Source organism: Brienomyrus brachyistius, chromosome 2 (assembly GCF_023856365.1).
Source record: "Brienomyrus brachyistius isolate T26 chromosome 2, BBRACH_0.4, whole genome shotgun sequence".
Classification (NCBI taxonomy): Eukaryota; Metazoa; Chordata; class Actinopteri; order Osteoglossiformes; family Mormyridae; genus Brienomyrus; species Brienomyrus brachyistius.
In genome coordinates this window covers 15,123,560-15,143,871 of record NC_064534.1, presented here as the reverse complement: position 1 = coordinate 15,143,871, position 20,312 = coordinate 15,123,560, and the positions used below count along the sequence as shown (strand labels likewise).

At 41.4% G+C, this 20,312-nt stretch overlaps 1 protein-coding gene across 2 annotated transcripts in view; it reads left to right on the top strand.

Moving 5' to 3' along the window:
- The window catches only part of zmat4a (zinc finger, matrin-type 4a), a 79,696-nt gene that overhangs the window by 33,927 nt on the left and 25,457 nt on the right, over positions 1 to 20,312 (top strand). The window contains exons 4-5 of one of the 2 annotated variants that reach the window (XM_048990981.1): positions 11,683 to 11,839; positions 18,052 to 18,933. In XM_048990981.1, coding sequence (XP_048846938.1) covers positions 11,683 to 11,839; positions 18,052 to 18,248 — 354 coding nt within the window. In that variant the 3' untranslated portion in view covers positions 18,249 to 18,933. Of the gene's footprint in view, positions 1 to 11,682; positions 11,840 to 18,051; positions 18,934 to 20,312 lie in introns of those variants that run through there. The other variant, XM_048990973.1, reaches the window with a different exon arrangement.

Genomic DNA, 20,312 nt, shown 5'->3' with positions numbered 1-20,312 from the left:
CCTTAAATCCTACCTCTCCATTAAATATGGCACCACATACTTATTTTCATGTAAAAACATTTGCAAAATCGCTTATTTGTTTCGTGACGCTTGGCTGGACCTATATGGCTTTCTTGAATATTTTCAGGCACGGGTAAGGCCTTCTTTTCTATGCCTTTCTGCCTCTGATTGTCACGGCCCATGTTCTGAACTGCCTCACTGCCACATTGTTCGGTGGCAGCCTCTTTATGGAATGTTGCATTTTGAAGTGACAGTGAAAACCCAAGTATTATCAGGAGCTGGCTATATGTTATAAGTCAAACTTGCTTAAGTGAAACGCAGGACAAGATGTTTTCTTTGCTGTTATATACTGTATAGTTTCAGTTATGTTTTGCTACCACTCCCCAGCCAATATGTGATGTTTGCTGAACTAAACTTCTCAAAGCGCATCAAGAAAAGCTAAGGAGACAGTACTCACACTCCCTGTGTTTGTTTACCGAGGAGAGGAGGAATGGTGTGAATCTGTTAATTTGGGATGCATGCTAAATGGCATGACTGACGGGGAGAATCGTTAATGTTCTGCTGTGTTAGCTTGGCTTGAAATCAGCCACATCTACTGGGCTTGGGGGCGGCGTGTGGCTCTGTGGGCTTAGCCTCTGTGCCTGTGATCAGAAGGTCACTGGTTCCAGCCCAGTATCAGCACGTCCACGGGTCCTTGAGCAGGGCCCTTACCCTCCAGCTCCCTGGGTGCTGCCCTTTGTGGCCAGCTTGCTCTCATCTACAGAGAGCAAGTCGGGGGGAGGCAGAAAGAGAATTTCCCCATGGGATCAATAAAGGATCAGTTGTTATTGTTGTTATTATTATTATTATTATCATTATTATTATTATTCGGTTTAAGTCTGCATCTGTTTTCAATAACTCTCCAATTGAAGAATCTCCACATTGACACAACATGACACAACACATCAGTAGTGAGTATCCATGCCTTCGGTCAATGATTTGGACTATAATGACGAATGATTTGGGAATTGAGGACATAGATCATATTAAACTGCCTTGATAAATATAAGAAAACAGCTCTGCGACAGAGGCTTAGTGTAAAATTTGCCGTGTGATCCACTTAGTATTAACTAAGTGCATTTGCTACGTGACTCATAAAAACTGAAATGCAAATCTGGGAGTTAAACTTTATTTGCTCAGTTTTGTCCGAGGCACCCTATGCCCTTGAAAGATGAAGGATGTCATGATGCCATTGCCGAACGTGTATAAATGAGACAGAAAATTGCTGTTCCATCTGTGCTTGTTTGTTTACTCTCACCTGTGTGTCTGGCAGTTAACACGGATCTGTAATAATGTGCAGAAAATTATACTTCCAGGTTTCAGGTGGTTTGGGGCTGCAGGCAAAATAGGGAAGGGGCTGTGATTAACTGGAGCATGTGTCTTTCAGGGAGATGTCTCCCTGCCTTTATAAACCTTCAAAAATGTGCTTCTGTCAGACGCAATTGTCCCTTGCCACTCATCAAGCATCGGGAAGGAGGGTGTGAGTTTTTACCAAACCACATCCTGTGTAGCTAGAATTCTCTGTATTTCTTTTAGTTACAATTTCAGGATTTATATAAAGGAGGAGAATTGCACAGTTCATTGCATCAACGTCAACTTTTACTTATATGTATTTATGTGTGCTTTAAGTGGCTTGCTTTTTAAAATAATTTGTAGATGGGTCACTTGTTAGATTCAGGTCTATCTATTTAGCAGATGTTTCGATCTGAAGCAACATACAATTGAGGAAGCAGAATCAGCCAGTCTGGGGGGGGGGTTGAGGTTGCCCAAAGGGTCTTGCTCAAAGGTCTAATGGTGACGTCACTCTCGCGACCCTGGGTTTGAACTGGCGACCTTCTGATCACAGGTACTGCGTCCTAAACCACAGACTCACATGCTCATTTAGTCAAGTTCCTTTTCTGTTACAGCTAGTAGGAATGCATTTGGATTCATATCCATATTCAAATTTTACGGGAAGAAGAGGTGGAGAGCCTTCAGTTTTATAAACTAAAGCTTTCTGAATGCTAATTGGATCCCTGCAGGCAGCTTAATTTCAAATTTAGCCAAATATGAGGATCATAAACATGAGAAAGAAAAAAAAAAAAAACTTTGAAGTCGGTGTAATGCTTAAATATCTAATGCTGTGTTTACTGCTGTTACCAACCAATGCAGTATTTTTGCTCGCCTGCCAAAAAAAAAAAACCCACAAAACCCCATATTGAATGACTGACATATTAACAGAGAGCTTCTTCAACTACAGAATATATTCACTTGAAGGAAACGTGATTGATTTTTCATTCTTATACCGTCTTAGGCATGGTTGACAATCGCTGGAGATCCTGGCTTAGTCATGGATTATCAGAATCTCTTCTATGGGTGCCTCTGTGGTAATAATAAATATTCCCAATGACAGTTAATTTTTAACTTAGTGTTGTGAAGATTAACAGGTGAAGGAGGATCTGTCCCCATGTTCATGCCCAGGAACAGCCCTGGCAGAGTGATGTCACCTTTGGGCCATCCTGCAAGGCCCCTAACCGTAATTGCCCCAAAGATTCTGGCTCATCTTGCTTTTAGATGCTCATTTGTACATCCATTTTGACTGTGTGTGCCAAATAAATGTAACATAATCATTTCTAAATGATCTTAGATCAGAATTGTGTTTGTTTATCAAGGCACATGTGGAATCCTGCAGTATTTGCAGTTAAGCTGTATCTATGTGAGCAGGGATAAGCCCCGTCGTGAAATCCACTGTATGACCTTTTGCTTTTGTTTAGCTGGGGGCAGTGATCCATCGCCTGCCGGAACACAGGTGCATCAAGTTTCTTTTTCAGCAGAACACTATGGGGCAGCAAGGGAATTAATCCTGTCCATCTGTTCTTTACAAATCAGCTGATGGCATCAGTTACTAATAGGTACATGGCCCCCCAAGGACACTTAAAACTCCCCCAGCCTCTTAACTTTGTAATTCTATGCATGATCCATCAGAGTTGATCCAATTAGCAACTGGGGAAGAATTCAGTTCAGATTGAATGGTCCCAGTGAGCCTCACTCCTATTTAATTAGCAGTGTTTAAATCAGCCTGCATCTTCCTGTATAAACAACAGCGTTCTGTTTCTGATAGAGAACTGTCAGTCTTCTAGTGAATGAGGCCAAAGTTAAGTAGCTTAACATGATCAGTTGCAGTGTTGTCGTCCATAAAATATGTCCAGGATAACAGGTCAGAGATTCACACAGTGTAAGGTTTACTACAAAGCAATCATTGTATGTTTTTAGGCTGTTGCCTTTCGGAGTGCATCTAATCTACTTTATTCAAGAGTTACTCATAAATATAGAGTGTGCTAGTATTATGCAGTTGTAGACTTACTAAATTGTAGGGCAGTAAATTATCCATCTAATGTTCCATTGATCTCAAGATTTCCCGCAAATCACAGATTGTTTTTATTGTACTTTGTGCAAAAGCTGGTGTGTGGCAGGTGGTAGAGCTAGAAAATATGAGAGAGTGCCTTTAGCATTGGGACACGGTAATGTGCTGAACACTCGTTAGTCAGAAGCTCAGCCTGTTTCCATGGAGGCATAGGCAATGGGGCAACACAAATAATTGCACTTAGTCAATACAATGCCTTTCACAATTATAAAGTGTCACACAAAGCTGTCATGAGTGAACTGGAACAGAAATTATTGGTCCTACTGTGTTTGCCCACAGTGCTATATACCCCGTTAACAGGATGTACGGGACATATGTGTGCCAGCAGTTTCCCCTGCTCCCCCGCTGAGGATGGGGCTTTAGTTTGAAATGTTGTGGCATTTTCAGCTTCAGCATCAGGCCATCTGGTTCCTGCTTTTAACGGAACCTGGCTTCTACAAAAAGTTGTCCACCCAAGCGAGTAGAATGTAATGTGAGACTCCACAGCAACTCCTATCTCACATTTATATAGTGTGTGTGCAAGAGAAGATGTATCCCACGGCTACTGTATATCACTAGTAAAATAAGAAAATAGCGATAAATATGCAGAAGCTGTCAGCCCTCAATTACTTTTTTTTAAAAACGGAAAGTCGCTTCAGACTGTAGGCTCATACAGTCAAGAGGTTTTTGTACAACTGCAGCTTAAACTGCAGAGAAGTTCTAGCCTGTGAGAAAGTGTATGATCAAGGCTCTGAAGTCTCGTACATTTTGGAATTTACCCGGAAACAAGAAATGCTATTTTATGATTGGCTGGTGGGTGGTTATTAACTAACTCTCTAATTCAATCGGCACAGCTATGAACTCGACACATGCATTTCAACCAGTTCACATGTTCACACGTCACACACTGTGCTTCTCATGCTGAGAAGTAAGGGATAACGCCCACCAAAGTGTCCCATTTTATAGAATTAATGGCCGATGCGCAGATATACAGAGTGGAGTTTTCCAGCGAGTTCATAGCTGTGCCAATTGAATTAGAGAGTTAGTTAATAACCACCCACCAGCCAATCATAAAATAGCATTTCTTGTTTCCGGGTAAATTCCAAAATAAATTACATATAATCCCACTGCAAGCACATTATTACATGGATGCGCGCACACACACAGAGTGCAGAGAAGGTGGAAGTGGCAGAGCAAGATCTGATGAAAGTGGTACGCAGGGATCACAAGTATCATGCATTGACTTCGAGACACAGCTTTTGCCCATAATGTAATCTCACTCCAAACATTTGATGAAACTTGACAGCCTTGGGTTTCACACTGGTGATTGATACATGAAATAACGTTCAATCTAAGTACTTGTAGGAAGTATCTTGATAGTACAATACACTAGAAAATAATTCAAATTTCAGGGTGAACATTTACCAAGGCAGGAAGTATCAAGAAACACACAACAGTACATTGTGTTTGGTTTAAATATTTTGAATACAGGAAAGATGCCTTTGAAATTGTATATGTGCACATATTCTCTGCTGTGGCCTTTTCATCGGCATGTCTGAATTAAAAAAAAGAAGCACTTTAGATTTTCTTGGCTCTGTGAAGTTAAAGATTAGGCTGAATGTGATTCTTCATCTGCAGTAAAGTGATTTCTGTGCATGGCGTCCCGGGGAAAACTAATAGAAAGTTTTTTGCCCTTCAGCTTCGAAACACTCATATAGAACTCAGATACTTCTCCACTGAATTATCAATAAGGAAGTCTTAGAACCATTTTTTCAAATTTGCTATTGCAAGTATACCAAGGTATTTTTCAAACTCTGAATCCTTGGCATTTGTAATTCCTTCTCTGCTCTCTGCTGTTCAGGATATACTCAGTAATTCTCCTACACCAATGTTCTTGCCACCTTTACTGCACCACCTCCCACACTGTCACATTAATGTCTCAATCATGACCTTGTCTGTTATTGGGAAGCCCATAACCAACCCCAACAAAGCCTTGAGTATATGATCTTTGCTGTGAAACTCCAAAACACACAGAGTTGTTCCCTTTGAAGCTCACCTGCCATTTCTTTTATAGTGATCCGATCAATTAAACATCCCCTGGGTCTGGAAAACAATATGGACAACAGTGGGGATTTGTTTGCACCAGCCAGGGCATTGCAGCTTTACCACAAACACATTAGATTGGGGGATAATGATAATCACTCTCGTATGTCACTTTAATAATATCCTTCCCTGCATCAAATTGTACATGATGTTACCCGATAAAGACTTTGAGAGTTAATGCACTCAGAACTGTCTGCATATCTGAGGGAAATTGCACACTGAAACTGCTTAGAGATGGATCACAATGATAGGCCTGATCAAAGCATTATCAGGGAATGCAATCTAATGATTTGTGACTTTCAGCAAAAGGAACCTCGTTGTTTTAATCAGTCATTGCCTGCTTTAGAGGGAGGACACCCTCACTTTTGTGCCAAGATAAACAAAAGTGAAAGGAAGTTAGAAGATGCTACTGTCCTCGAGACCCCACTGATTTCAGTACTATATTTAGGTCAGTGATGCACAAAGACCTCGCCATCTCAGAATGCAGTAAAAAGAGAGAATGGAATGCTGTAATGCTCTGAATGACTGCACATACAGTACACTTCTGTTGTTTATTGGTACTGCATTCACTATCAACCATGGCCACCAAGGCTGTTCAGATGCACCTGGCATGTGACCAGGAAAAAATAACCTTCCACTGGTTCTTCTCAGGATTGTTCAGCTAATCAAAACACAAGTTCTTGGTATGCGTTTTGTCATGCTGCATAATCCCACCAAGCATTAATTTCCCTGAGGTCACAGGGGAAGGTGCTGCAAACGTTATAAATACAGCATTTTTGTATGTCCTAAAGTATGTTTTCATTTTTATGTGAATGTACTGCATTTTTACATTGATTTTTCTAAGCCACTAATGCACTACTGATTTCGTCTTTGGGATTTATCGGGACGTTAATTAGCATGTGCATTAGCGTCTACTCATTACAGCTCCTTAATTTAGGCAGCGAGTAAGTTAAACATAATTGCAATGTACGCCTGAAGACTGGTCCTTTTAGCACTATCATGCAACACAATGGAGCTCATGATTAATGTCCTTATTTTGTGGCTTATTTGGAGTCGTTTTGGGCTCGATGCCACACAACCCCCTCATAGATTAATCGAGTATGCGATGCAGCGATTTTCATTTAATTGTGCTACATGTACAAGAAGTTAGTGTGTTGTATCCAGTTGTTCCTGGATATTCTCTTCAGCCCAGATTTCCAGCTAACACTGCACCTCCGCTGTAGACCACAGTGATCCCTTTACCGCTATGTTTCTAAAATGTTTGCCGCGACCTGATCAGTACAACCAACCTGATTTGTTTCTTCCAGGTCCAGCTCATTTATGGTGTACATGTCTGCATGCGCGTGCCAGTCGCATCATTGACGCCATGTCTGTGTGCCGTGCTCGGGGACATTAGCGATCACACTAGATGCGCACTGTGCCCGAATCCAGCTGAACCGTGCCCCAGGCCAGGCTCTACAAGCAGGCCTGGGCTTTGTACTGAGTGCTATATCAGAGTTATATGACTTGGATTTTTGGGGTCATTCAAATGTTCTTGAACATGGTACAGATCCACGGTACACCCTAATAATATATTTCCGCATCGTTGTTAGGAAAGTGCTATATGACAATGTGAAAAGAAATGCACACCACATATGTTTCAGTAGCAATTGTCCTGGCTTTGCTGAAGAGAGTTTCTAGTGGGAAGCTCAATGTTGGTCAACCATGCCCCTGTTGGTGGTGCTGAGCGGCTGTCGTATTGCACTTCAGGCCTATATCACCCCTGTGGCAAAAAGCCCCTGTGTGGGTTTGGAGTGTGAAGAGCCATGTAGGTGTAATAGGCGACACTCTGATAGCCACAGGAAAACTAAACAGTCGTGTGTAAAGGGAACAGGGATTTCTGGATTTAGGATAACAGCTTAATTTCACAGTATTCCAGATAGGGAACTTTAGCGTGCTGCTTCGCCTTCCCACTTTTATGCTGATCTGTGCAATGCAGTTCCCAAATTCGCAATACTTGGAATAAACACACAGATATTATATTCTGCAGCAAGGAGATGAAAAAGCAGCAGCAGCTACTTATTTCAAACAACGTCGGAAACATACCGACGAAATACAATTTCAGAGGCGCTATATGACTTATAAAACTTCTGTTGTAAACTATTGGGGGGAGCCTTTTGTCAAACTGATGTGGAGTTCTACAGCAGAGCCTATCTGTGCTTTTACTGTAGCTGAGACTGCTTGCTTGCTTGTTTGGGAGGTGTGGAACTGAAATATCAGATTTCCTCAATTTCTCTGCCTTTGCGCTGAGCCGCACCATCTGATTAGAAGATCCGCACTCTACAACAGTGCTGCCTGTCAGCCCGAGCGGCACAGAGCAAACCTGTTTTCTTAAATCTGCGTCAAAGACCCTTTATTTTATTTTTCCTCTGTCAGGTTACACTGTCAGACCCTTCTGTACTGTATACGTCAAAGTGAGACCCGCCTTTACTGTATACGTCAAAGTGAGACCCGCCTTTACTGTATACGTCAAAGTGAGACCTGCCGTTTTAGCTCTTTGGCACTTTTTGAGGACGCACTTAAAATTTTATAGGTCTCACTTCAAAATCCATGCATTTAGCAGATGCGGATAAAGGGAAGTACAACACTGATTATATATATTTTTAATTGATCGCTGGTCTCAAGCAGCTGTTTTTTTTACAACCAAAACGATATTCTTGTTTAATCACTGACCTGCAGGGAAGATGAAGCACCTTACCTTAGCGTGGTAATGAGCTCTCTTGCAAGCTTGACTTTAAGATGTTGTACACCAAACATAATGTGTGAATAGGGTTTTTTGGGGTAAATGCACAGTGTTCTGTGTGTGCAGTAAAACTCAAATGCTTTAAACAGAAATAAAACTACGCATCATGATCATGGTCACGTGCTTCAGTTTCAGATTATCTTGGCATCCACATGTAAGCATGTTAATAATCTGGAGCACGCTGAACGATCCTGGGAATCAGCAAACCAGAAATTCATAGAAACACCGACGGTGACAGTTTTTTTACAATCATTATTTTTTCCTCAAGTATTATTTTGTAACATTGAGTTTCTAGTGAATTTGTATGACGCATTGAGAGATTGATGCTGATATACTTAAGTATGTGGGTCCCTTAGTCATATTTGGCAAATCTGATGAATTTTTCTATTCTTTTTCAATTGGGCTCTTTTATTTCTTTTGTGGCCTCACATTCAGTCACCCTAAATACTTCCTTTCTTTGCCATGTGGGAGGTCAGCAGACGCAGCAGTATTCCCTCAGCCCGGGAATTAACCGTGTGCCGAGTCAGCATCAGCAGAGGCAGGGAGAATCCCCAGGAACCCAGTCTGATGTGTCGAATCGAGGCCACAGTAAATGGTGGCAGGAGGCTCTGACATTTGATACAGTGCTTTGAAAGTGGATGGGGGGGGGGAAATGGGCTGATAAGTCAGGTGCCGCGGTATGTCATGCTTTTAAAGGGCAAATAAAGGAAAGCGGCACTGTGGGGGCTCCCCGCCTGCACAGACACGAGCTGCACTGGAACGACAGTAAAGCCAACAGCTCTCTGCAAATCAGAAAGATCATTTTACTGTTCTTCAGATATATGGGTGTTACTCTTAGAAAATGGTTTGTAAAACACAGCATGCTCCCCCCCCCCCCCCCCCACATTATACTGGAATCACATCCAGGGTGTTCCTGCGCCTTGTTGCAGGGCTGGTCAGTTGTGTAGGTGACATAGATCGCTGCCCAAGATGCCAACTTTTGAGGCGGCACTGACTTGGCAGCCAGTTTCACTTTGCCTCAGAGGGGGAGCCCCAGTGCTGATGCCCACCTAGGGTGCCACTGGCACTTTGTATCCTGTCCTGCCTGGGATTTTCTCCAGGTTTCCTGCCATCCTGGCCAAGGTGGCCGAGTGAGTGAGTGAGGGATGGATGGATGGGAATATAATTATTGTTGCTACAATTTCAAAATTGGAAATGCCTGAACCTAAACTGTTTCAATATGGCTAAGATCACATACATTATGGTATTGATTAGTTTTTCTGAGCAATTACAAAAATTCCCTTTATTGTGTATCCTGTGTTTTGTATTTAATCTCTGTCTTTGTTATGCACTAATTGTTAGTTGTCCATTGTCATGGTGTCTCCAACAGTAGCCTGCTGTGGCAATAAACATTGTGATTCTGATTTCACTTTGAAGCCTGATTTACTGTATTTTGTGCACGTTGTTCACGAAACACCCTTAAAACCTCTCGACTCAATATTCTTGTAGTGAGCTTCTTGATCCTGACCATCTGTGCATAAGTAAGCTTTGATAAGAAAATATAGAAGTGATAGGTTTAAGACATTAGCTTTTTAGAAGTGATATTTTTTTCCTGGGGCATTTGTTATTCGATAATGAACTAATGCAAGACAATACTCTCAAACACCTTCCTAATGTCTCCCTGACAGTGTTAAATGGGTTAAAAAGAGAGAATGTATCTCCAAACTGTAACTCCTGTCACATTATATTCCATACAGAAAAGATTCATAGGTAATGAAAATGATGTTCACATCTGAATTCAAAACGATCAGATCTTGGCCACAAAAGTACTTTTTCATATCAGTGAGAGCTTCCACTGATTAGCTTCTATATCTAAGTATGTGTGAGAATAAAGGATAGGTTTTGTCGTTTTGGGCAGTACTCTGCCTCCCTGATACTCTCTTTAGCCATGGATTTCAGTCCTGTGGGCTAAGAGGTGTACAGATTTTTAAGATACTACATTGTTTTATGAAATCACTGTAATCCTGACCAGTTTTGTAAGACTCAGAGGGGCACATTGGGATGGGGGAAGAGAAGAGTGTGTCTGTCCAACATGAAGTGTGAGGGCAATCTTTAGCTCCTGATTCCCACACATCAATTATGTCAGTGCAAGGGGTTAGTGAACGCATACTGTTCAGATTATGTGCTTTTTCTTAGTTGTATTTTGGTATCTTATACACCTTATCTTGTATGTATTGTTAATCAATCATTTTGTTTAGCTTCTCAGAAGGCACTATTGTTTCCAAACCAAGTATAAATATTTTTAGTTCCAGTGTGTAGCTCCCAAGGCAGAATTCCAGTTTCCTTGTACATGGGTTTTCAGTGAATAATGCAAGCAAGTAGATTCAGTAGAAAAAAAAAATCAGATGACTGTCTTAGTTTGTATTTCATTTTTGCCAGTTTAGAGGTTTTTTAATGAGGTAGATTTTTTTTGTATGTACATTATTGGATGCAAAAAAAGAATGTATACTTTACATTTAAATAATTTAAATGATAAAGTATGTTACAGTTTTATTATGAATTTGCTTTGTAAAGTAGTAATAGAATTTTAAGTGGAATGATAATAAATGAATAAGAAGTCTGGTAAAAGACAGTAAAGCTCCAGTTCCCGGACGCAGCGTTTGTGCCCTTGTGAGACGGTAAATGTCTTGTAACCATCTTTGATACAGGACAGCTTATGAATTTCACAATGTTTGTATGTGTGTAGAACACAACTGACTTTATTTCCACATCTCATTCACACGGAACCCCCCATGAAAGAGTGTGTGCCATCTCTCCCCCGTCCACCTCCATTTTAAATGGCTGCATCAATCCAGCTGCAGGACTGCGCCCCCTGGGGCTCCGTCCGAAAGTCTCGTATGCGCCAGTGGAGTGTTGAGAGCTGCCCACTACTTTCTGCAGTCACACCACGTTTGCCTAGAGAATTAATTTTTTTATTTTTTGGGGGGGGGCATCTGTCATGCTACTGTACTCCTCAGAAGCTTCATGTTCATGAAATATCTGCACGTGTACGTGTCTTCAGCTACATTAGACCCCAAAACTCCATGAAATGTCTTTCAAATATAGTTGCCATTTCAGACTACAATTCTTACCCTATTTTTTTATTTTTTTTTGTCTAAATCAGTCTTTCTCAAGCCGGTCTTCGGCATCCACACAGCCCACATTTTGGTCCCCTCCTGTTCCAAGCACACTTGAACCAAATTATCAAGAACACCAAACACCTGGAACCTGTGCGGGAGACCTGCGAGGTTGAGAAACACTGGTCTAAATTAAGATTAGGCAGGGAGTGACATTCGTTTTGATAAGCGGCTCCAGGATGGATATGAGGGACGTCTTGTCTCTCTCCGTCTTCCCCCAGGGCAGTGAGGAGGGTGATGTGGACAAGAATAAGTGCTGCACGTTGTGCAACATGTCTTTCACCTCTGCGGTGGTGGCGCAGTCTCACTACCAGGGCAAGATCCACGCCAAGAGGCTGAAACTGCTGCTTGGGCAACAGCCTGCCGTTACAGCCCAAGGTAGGTCCTCCTCACTGGCTTCCAGTGCACTTAAGCCACTTTTGTCTGCTTAATACTGGACAAGTTGTCTGTTTTGTTTTTGTGTTTGTCTTCACACAGCAAAATAATTGTCCTTTTTGTTGCATTGCGAAGGTCATTGTTAATATGTTCACCTAGCTACAAGTGTGTACAGTTCATATGGAATCAGACATTATCACAATCAGCTTGCCTTTCCCACGGCACATATCGTTTATAGACATAACACCTCTTTCAGCACATCACTGTTTACAGCTCAGTTCTCTAATGAGGTCTTTAGAGAAAAGCCTCCTGTGCTTGTATATGATTTACATGCAAGCTGCACAGTCCCTGTGAGTGTGAGAGGTCTGTACAAAAAGACACATAGACACATTAGGGCAAGGCTATGTGGAGCCCCCCCCCCCCCCCCCCACTGAGCATGGGGGCAGGCAGAAAGCAGCAAGTGCCAGATACACGATTCTGGATGCCAAGCTGACCTGCTCACGGGGGAGCATGGCTTATTCCTTCTGGTGGAATAAATTTCAAGCGATAAGCTGTTTTAGATTCAATTACATTTCTGTACACCTCGGAGCGATGAGAAGTTTGCCGTTGTCGTGAACTAGAACAGCTGCCATCTCAGAATCCATAAACAAATTTTGAGAGTGAGGGTAATGATGAGGGAAAACTGGGAGTGTAATGTTCTGTCTGCTTCCACTCCTGAGATGCTGTCAGGTGATGCAGAATCTTCTCTCCTTTGTGAGTCTGCTGTGGCCTGTTTGGGGATCCAGACTTTGCCCTTAGCTGCCATACCCTGCACAACTTTTTCAGATAAAAGGCACTATTCTCCCAGAGAGCTAAGAGCTTTGCATTGAAGAAATGGTCTTAAAATTCTGCTTTTTCTGATGAAACTTATACAAACTTTTTTTTTTTTACTTATGCAAAAACAAAACAGGTGTAAGTTACTTGTACAGCAGATATACAATAGTCTCTGATATTCAGACAAGGTATGATGCTACTATTGTTTTAGCAATTTCCAGTTTTCGCTTACCCATCAGTCCATCTTCCCATTGCTTAGCCAGTATTAGGTCATGTAGGGGGGTAAGAGTCCATCGCAGGCAGTAGCAGCTACAAGGCAGAGAACTGCCCTAGGGGGGATGCCAATCCATCACAGGGCAGTAATGCAGCTAAACAGTATGTCTTTAGCTAGTGGGTGAAATTCACCCAAAAAATATAAGCAAACTCCACTAACACATAATAAGCAGATTAATAATTATGCATTTCCCTGAAGCTGTGAAGCAGTGCGTCTGCTCACTGTGACACGGAACCATCTTGCTTATTTCGTCAGACCTGCTTACCACCACTTTGCATTTTTACATCAAGATCTTTCACAAATTTTCACCCGGTGCTTTTGACCATTACCTTTAATGTAATTTTAAGTAAAGCCAGATTTTATTTGCTAAGTGCATTTATGTATCTTGTAGCTAATAATATACACTACATACTGTATGATCCCATATTAATATTTTATAGCTGCGTTCAAATTCAGAATGTCTTAGTGTTTTTTCCGGTGTTTGCTGCTCTTGTAGCTGTAGGTTGGAGGAGTCAGAATCTCCATTTCTCTCTGCCGCAGTAAGAATCTCATAAGCTGCAGACACTGCAGCCAGGTAGTTCCTCCAACAGTTGTGCTTCAGGAACACTGCGTTATCCTCCTCCGTGATTACGCCGCAGTATTATGGAGAGGTGCATGCAAAAAAAAAAAATTCTTTCACTCTGTATCAGTGTCCATGCCAGCCTGCCTGGGGGGCATAATTGACCCAAAAATGAGATGAGAGGGGAGCTGCCTCACGTTTATGTCAAAGTTGTACGTGCCCAATTGTCTAAAGTCTGTGATAGAAAACTAAAAACTGCCACACTTTTTTATCAACATTTCTGGTTTTGTGTTGTGTTTCTGTTTATTATATATCGCCAGAAATCTAGGGACTCTGGGGGCCCCAGGCAAAAAACTCCATGGGGCCCTTCAACTCACTATCCCTCGACATGGAAAAATGTATTATTTTAACGTGAAGTCTAAATTAATAGTATCAACAATAATAAATACAAATAATTTATTTTCACTTCTGTTCAAAATAAATTACACAGATAAAGCAGATTTGTCGTTTCAATGTAATTTGTAATTAGCGGCCCTCTGGGGCCCCCACCTGTGCCGTCGCTACACCTCTGCCTGAAACTGAAGAGTATCAAATTGTTTTTTGTCCATATTAAGTTCAATATGAAGTTAATATATGTATATATGTGTTTGTTGTAGCATTTTATATTACAGCTTTGGTAAATACTATTTTCTTCCAGAGAATCGTTCCAGATATGTGACGTGGGTGTTGATGATTTTCCGGTAACCGCACAGGTTCTGGCAGTCAAATAACTGTTTTGTATTAATGTTTTATTAAACATGTTAATATAAAATCTTGCATGGCTGTTTACTCATAAGTAAGCAGTCATTCATATCATCATAATGTTCCCTTGGTGTTCAAAACCCAAGCTCCTGTCTGTAGACGGTTTCTGTGGTCACTTAACGGACTTGCCGCTTACACTGAGTAGCCTGACCAGATGTCCTTTCCATGTAATGGCTATATTTTTAAGAACACACTGGAACATTATTAAATGCTAATTGGAATAATTTCATTTTGAAAAATTCTGTGTGGTTGTGAGATGTGTGGTTAGCATTACACCAAGTTGTTGTTTATTATTTTCGAATTACCACACACCTCGCCGCAGTTCATCTCTTAAGCATCGTATTTGTTAATGCATGTGTATAAAGTAGATATATGAAAAATGCTGCCATTTTGTGTACTTGGACTTGCCACTTTCAGGACCTTCCTGCAGGAAAAAATGGAATGAACTAAAGAACAATATAGAGCCGTCTCTTTCGGTGGGCATCAGGACTTTTTGCAGGGAATGTGAAAGTAGAAAAGCACTCAGTAGCTTGAGTAGTCTAGGCTACTGCTTACAAGAGGCTTTCTAGCTGTGTGCATCTGGTTAGTGCCTGCAAGCTTCAGCCAGTCTTCTAGGGCAGGGGGGTCGGCACGAGTGTTGTACTTTGATAGAGTTTCCCGGTAGAGTGCTCCACTCCCCAGAATGATAGTCGACACCCTTACACTACCTCCTTTGCCATTATAGTCATTAGTCTCCACCTTAATTGCTTCTTCTCTGTGGGTGTGTGTTTCTGTGCTGCTCCTACAATAACAGGTCCATCAGTGGGTGGACTCCAAAACCTTCTTGACAACAAAAGTGTAATAACAACATTTTTAGATTGTTAAAGCCTGGATTACATTTCACATAAAATAATGGTGTGCGGCTTTAAAAAGAAGTGAAACTGATGGTCTAATTATAGCATGGCTCAGTGTTAAAATTAGTCTGAAAGGTACCTGCTTAATTGTTATATAGTATGTGTTAAGTAGCATAGTGGGTAGAGCTACAGACTTGTAGCCTAAATTCTGTTGATGTCCAAGGAAGTGTTTAGCTTTTTTCATCTGCAAAAGAGATCCCATGAGAATGAGGACTAAACTATAAAAGTAAAATATCTAGCTATTTAAAATGGTACAATTGTAACTAAAGAAAACAGTATTTGCAGAATATGTTGAAATGGTTCCATCCAATTGATTAGCATGGGGACTGACCTAGTTTCAGCTAAACATACTTAATAATAGGCAAGAACCGCATTGCTCGTCTGTTACTAAGAAGTGCTTAACAGTAATCGTTCGGCAGGTGTCTCACCTCATATCCACTTTCTGACAGATTAGGTCATTAGATTTACCATCTGTGTCTGACGATTCAGAACAGAATTCCAACTGGGGGAGCGAAGAGTACTCATCAGTCACACTGACACTCAAAATTAGTCCAGAGAGCTTTCTAGCAGATACCGTAAAACCGACCAAATCTTGGGGGGAGGGAATAAATGCAAATCCCCATATAATGTCACCAGAGTATCCCTCTACGCAAATCAGCTTGTCAGTTTAGGGTCACGCGTCAGTTTAGGTCAGTTCTATTCTCATGTGACACCCGCATCGATATTTGCAGTTTATAATGTTCTCCGGTGCATAGTTTAGGACTTTTTTCCTCCCCCACAACCTGATACAGTGAGCTGTGTTTTAATGCTCCTGCAGTCTGTCTTGTAAATCTGATATAATGTGACAAAAATGTTGGGGATATCATATATTATTATGTATAATTTTGGGAATAGGAGTGCCATCCGGAGCATTGCTTTGACACATCAAGCCAGGACATGGGGTCTGGGAGATATGCCATGATCTTGCTTGGATTGATGGTGCAGATATTCTGCTGCTGGTTACATAGAGTGATTTTTGATTTTAATTAGTAAATATGCATGTAATAGCAAAATAGCATTCTGAATGAGCCCATATAAAACTAGATACAGGGTACAGTATGCTCAGAAGCTTTGATAGGCCCAAAATAATATGCAACATTGTTTTAGCATTTCAAATACACTAGAAGAATGTCCAGGTTTATCTTAAATTAATTTGAAAAATGCACAGTGTACTAGATATTATAGAAATATCCTGTTTGTAGAATTGAATTATTGTCTTGTAAAGGTATGTCTATGGTAGTTATATCAATTTTTATATTAAATATGCTCACAACTGACACACTCAAATAGAACTTCCTATCTATGCATACAGGATGTTTCAGTGCAAGATGAGGGTAAACAAGATTTTGTTTCATACAATCATGAAGTATGCATGCAGTTGTGTTGCCCTCCCTCCCCTTAGCCAGTCAGATCAAAATATTGTACATCTGACAGCCAAATACAATCCCTTTGTTCAGCCAAAGCCCTTTGCCGTGAGAATGTGGTCACAAGAAACAACAGAGGCCTGAAGAACATCTTGGAGGTGACAGACTGGGCCTTTCTTCTAGGCCGCATGGTGAGGACATTGATGGACCCTCTCACTGCATCACTGGCTTCATCCAGCTTCTGTGTGAATAAAATTATTCCCCTGAAAACTTTGTTCGTGTTTCCAAAACAACAAGCCTTGAATCACAACGTAAGTAAGAAGAAGGATTTCCTGATGGGGGATTGGGAGGAGGTGAGATACATACAGAGGGATTTCAAGAGGAAGATCAGAGAGAAGAGGGATTAAATGGAGAGGATTGAACGTAAGCTGGAGAATTGCGGCGTGCAGAAGAGAGGGAGATACTGACTACGCCAAGGTGGCTGGTGCTGGTGATGTGTACAAGGACAGGTCAGAGGAGTTGGACCTGTTCTTTACCAATTTTGACACTGGTGCCCTCAGCCCAGCAAAGGGGCCACACAGAGTCACTTGTGTCTTAATCCACTCTGCCCCATAATGAGTCCTGCTTGGTCTTCCCCACCAGCTTCCACCTTTATACCATGTCTCCCGTTTGGTTCAGTTTAGAAGCGATTTGGGATGGCTATTCATGGGCAAGGCAGCAGGCCCTGATGGTCCAAGTGTTCCAGCTAATAGAGGTTCTGCAACACATTTCATCTATCCTGCTGACCTCAAATCACTGTTAATTTCATTCATAGTACAATGAAACTTGTCAAAGATTTTTAATAGAAGAAAACAAGACAATAATGTAATATATAAAAATTGTGATGCTAAAAGTGGAAATGAAGTAGAAACAAAAATGTCAAGAAGAGATGAATTTGAAACTCATCCAATCAAGCAGTGTCTTTAATTAGTGTCGATTGTAGTTGTGTATGACTTTGATCTAACCGGCTTCAAGTGCATAAAGCTGCAGTTCTGCCTCTAAATCCTGCATGTGAACTCTCTGTCTGTGCTAAGCTTGGGCAAACGTTATCGTCAGGGATCCCCTCCCAGCTTGACAAAACACTGCAAACTTGGTGGAAAAAACACCGCAAACATGATTTTTCTTTTGATGTGTTTCAAAAGTTCACTGTCATGGACTAAGCTTGTTATAGAATAAGTTCATATACAGTAAAACCGCAGTGCAGTGTTTCGTATTATAATCGTTACAACCGATATGTTCTAACCTAATGCTATGTTATTATAATGCCTTTTCAAATGTTTCCTTCAGGAATTTAGGAAGGATATAAGTACTGTAGATCAGTCTGCATGTGTGCGTGTGTATGTGTTTCTGTAATGATTACATTGTGGGGACCAGACTTCCCCGTAATGTGACAAATACTTGTAACATTTTACCTTGTGGGGACATTTTTTCAGGCTTCAGTCAGCTCATGCCATGTACTCTGATTATTGTGGGATACTTCAGGGAAGGAAGACCAGAGAAGGACATAAGTCTGGTGCTGCCTTTTATTGGCTGGTGCATTCCAACCCAAGAACCACCTGCAACTCAGTGCTGGAAAGATGTAAGAACCGCTGTCACCATCCAAGGAGAAAATATAGAATGGGTGCTGTGACCAGCATTGTGTCCCTGACAGGCAGGACAAACGTGAAAACAGGCTCATCTCCAAGACTTTACTGGAGTGAGCAATTCAGACACTGTTTTGTTTCTGCTAATCTTCTGGTTTCCGCATCACCAATCCCACCGAGTTTAGACGACACTAACTGAACACCTTAAGACTCCTCACTGTACTATTCAGCACCTTCCTTGTTTCCCCTCTCACTTCTACTACCTGCACCATTCTATATGTACTATATCTTATCTCATTCCCATGCACAGATAGGCAATTTGTCTTCAGAAAGCAGGCAAAGGTACCAAGGGCAGTTTCTTTGCATAAGCAGGGCTAATGGAGTGGCAGAGTGTTGTGTTAACTCTGACCATCTCCCTCGAGACCTTTTGTTTTCAGCCAAGTGGGTCAATAATAAAAAGCACAGGGTTCCCACTCCACTCACTCCCCACCAAAGCTGCATCTATTCTTTTGAAGTGTTTCTGCAAAGAATTGTCTGTCTTTGAATTGCTTCCTTGCAGTTCTAATAGTTATTGTGCTAGTCACAGCTGAACTTTTGCTCTCAATTACAAGGATGTAACATCTGAAAACAGGTTTTTGAAAGTCTATGTTTAAAGCTGATTTAAGCAAAAAATAGAAAAATAACATTTTGAATGGACTCAGATTACTGGTGCCGAGTTTGTGCTGGATTAAAGTATTTATAGGGATAAATGTTTTTAGATAGGTGAAATATTTAGGTGAAATATGTCAAGGCCTGAAAGTACAGAGGGTAAATGTGTGCAAAGCTTTTTACAGCATGTTAAATGTATTAAAGTTATTTTACATTTTCTGTTGATTTCAGCAATATGTTGGTGTTCATTTGTTTGAATATCTGCATGCTGTCTATGACATTAACTTGTTTTAGATCCATACTGCAGAAGCCTTAAAGTGCGAAACAAATTTTCAAATCAGAAAATCAGAAACCCCCCCCCCCCCCAAAAAAAAACTGAAGTGGCAGCACTCTGTGACAGCAAAGGAAGAAATGAGCGGCTGTAAAATATACTTGATCTTTTGAACCCAGTAACTGAAAAAGTAATTTGATGGATCATTTCCAAACTTTGCAGACTCATTGTATGGGTGATGACCTGGTAGTGGTTACATCCATCCATCCATCCATTTTCCAAACCGCTTATCCTATTGGATCGCAGGGGGTCTGGAGCCTATCCCGGAAGCAATGGGTACGAGGCAGGGAACAACCCAGGATGGGGGGCCAGCCCATGGCAGGGCACACTCACACACCATTCACTCACACATGCACACCTATGGGCAATTTAGCAACTCCAATTAGCCTCAGCATGTTTTTGGACTGTGGGGGGAAACCGGAGTACCCAGAGGAAACCCCATGACGACATGGGGAGAACATGCAAACTCCACACACATGTGACCCAGGCGGAGACTCAAACCCGGGTCCCAGAGGTGTGAGGCAACAGTGCTACCCACTGCACCACCATGCCGCCCCCGTAGTGGTTACATTCTCAGACAAATTGCGGCAGAGTTGCAGTAATGCCACTTAGTGGCACAACGAGAAGGAGGACCACAGAAAACATTTGACATTTGAATATGAATTCAAAAAGTTTCTGGGTGATTTTTTTTCCCATCCCACTCAGCAGATTTTATCAGTAACAATCCATGACTCAGTCGGGAAAATATATCATGGGGGAATTTAATCGTATCTATAAGTTTGAGATCCACTGGAACAGTATAGGTGACAATCTGAGGCTTATTTCATTTTGAGACACATCACTCCGAAACTGAAGCAATGTCATTTAATGGTGGCACATAAAAGAACAGCCGTTGATGTGGAGCTGGTGAATCTGATTACACTGAGACAGGCCACACAAAGCTGGACTTTTACATTTTTTTCTCGATTGCTTAGGCACTGTCTTTGAAACTGTAGGCTGCTTTTGCAAAACTCTAAACACTAACCGAAAAAAGCTACACCTTACCAGCAAAACATACATCTCTTGAAAAAGCAAACAGTTCTCACAAAACACTTCGAACTCTTTTCAAAAATGTGTCAAAATGCATAAAGTA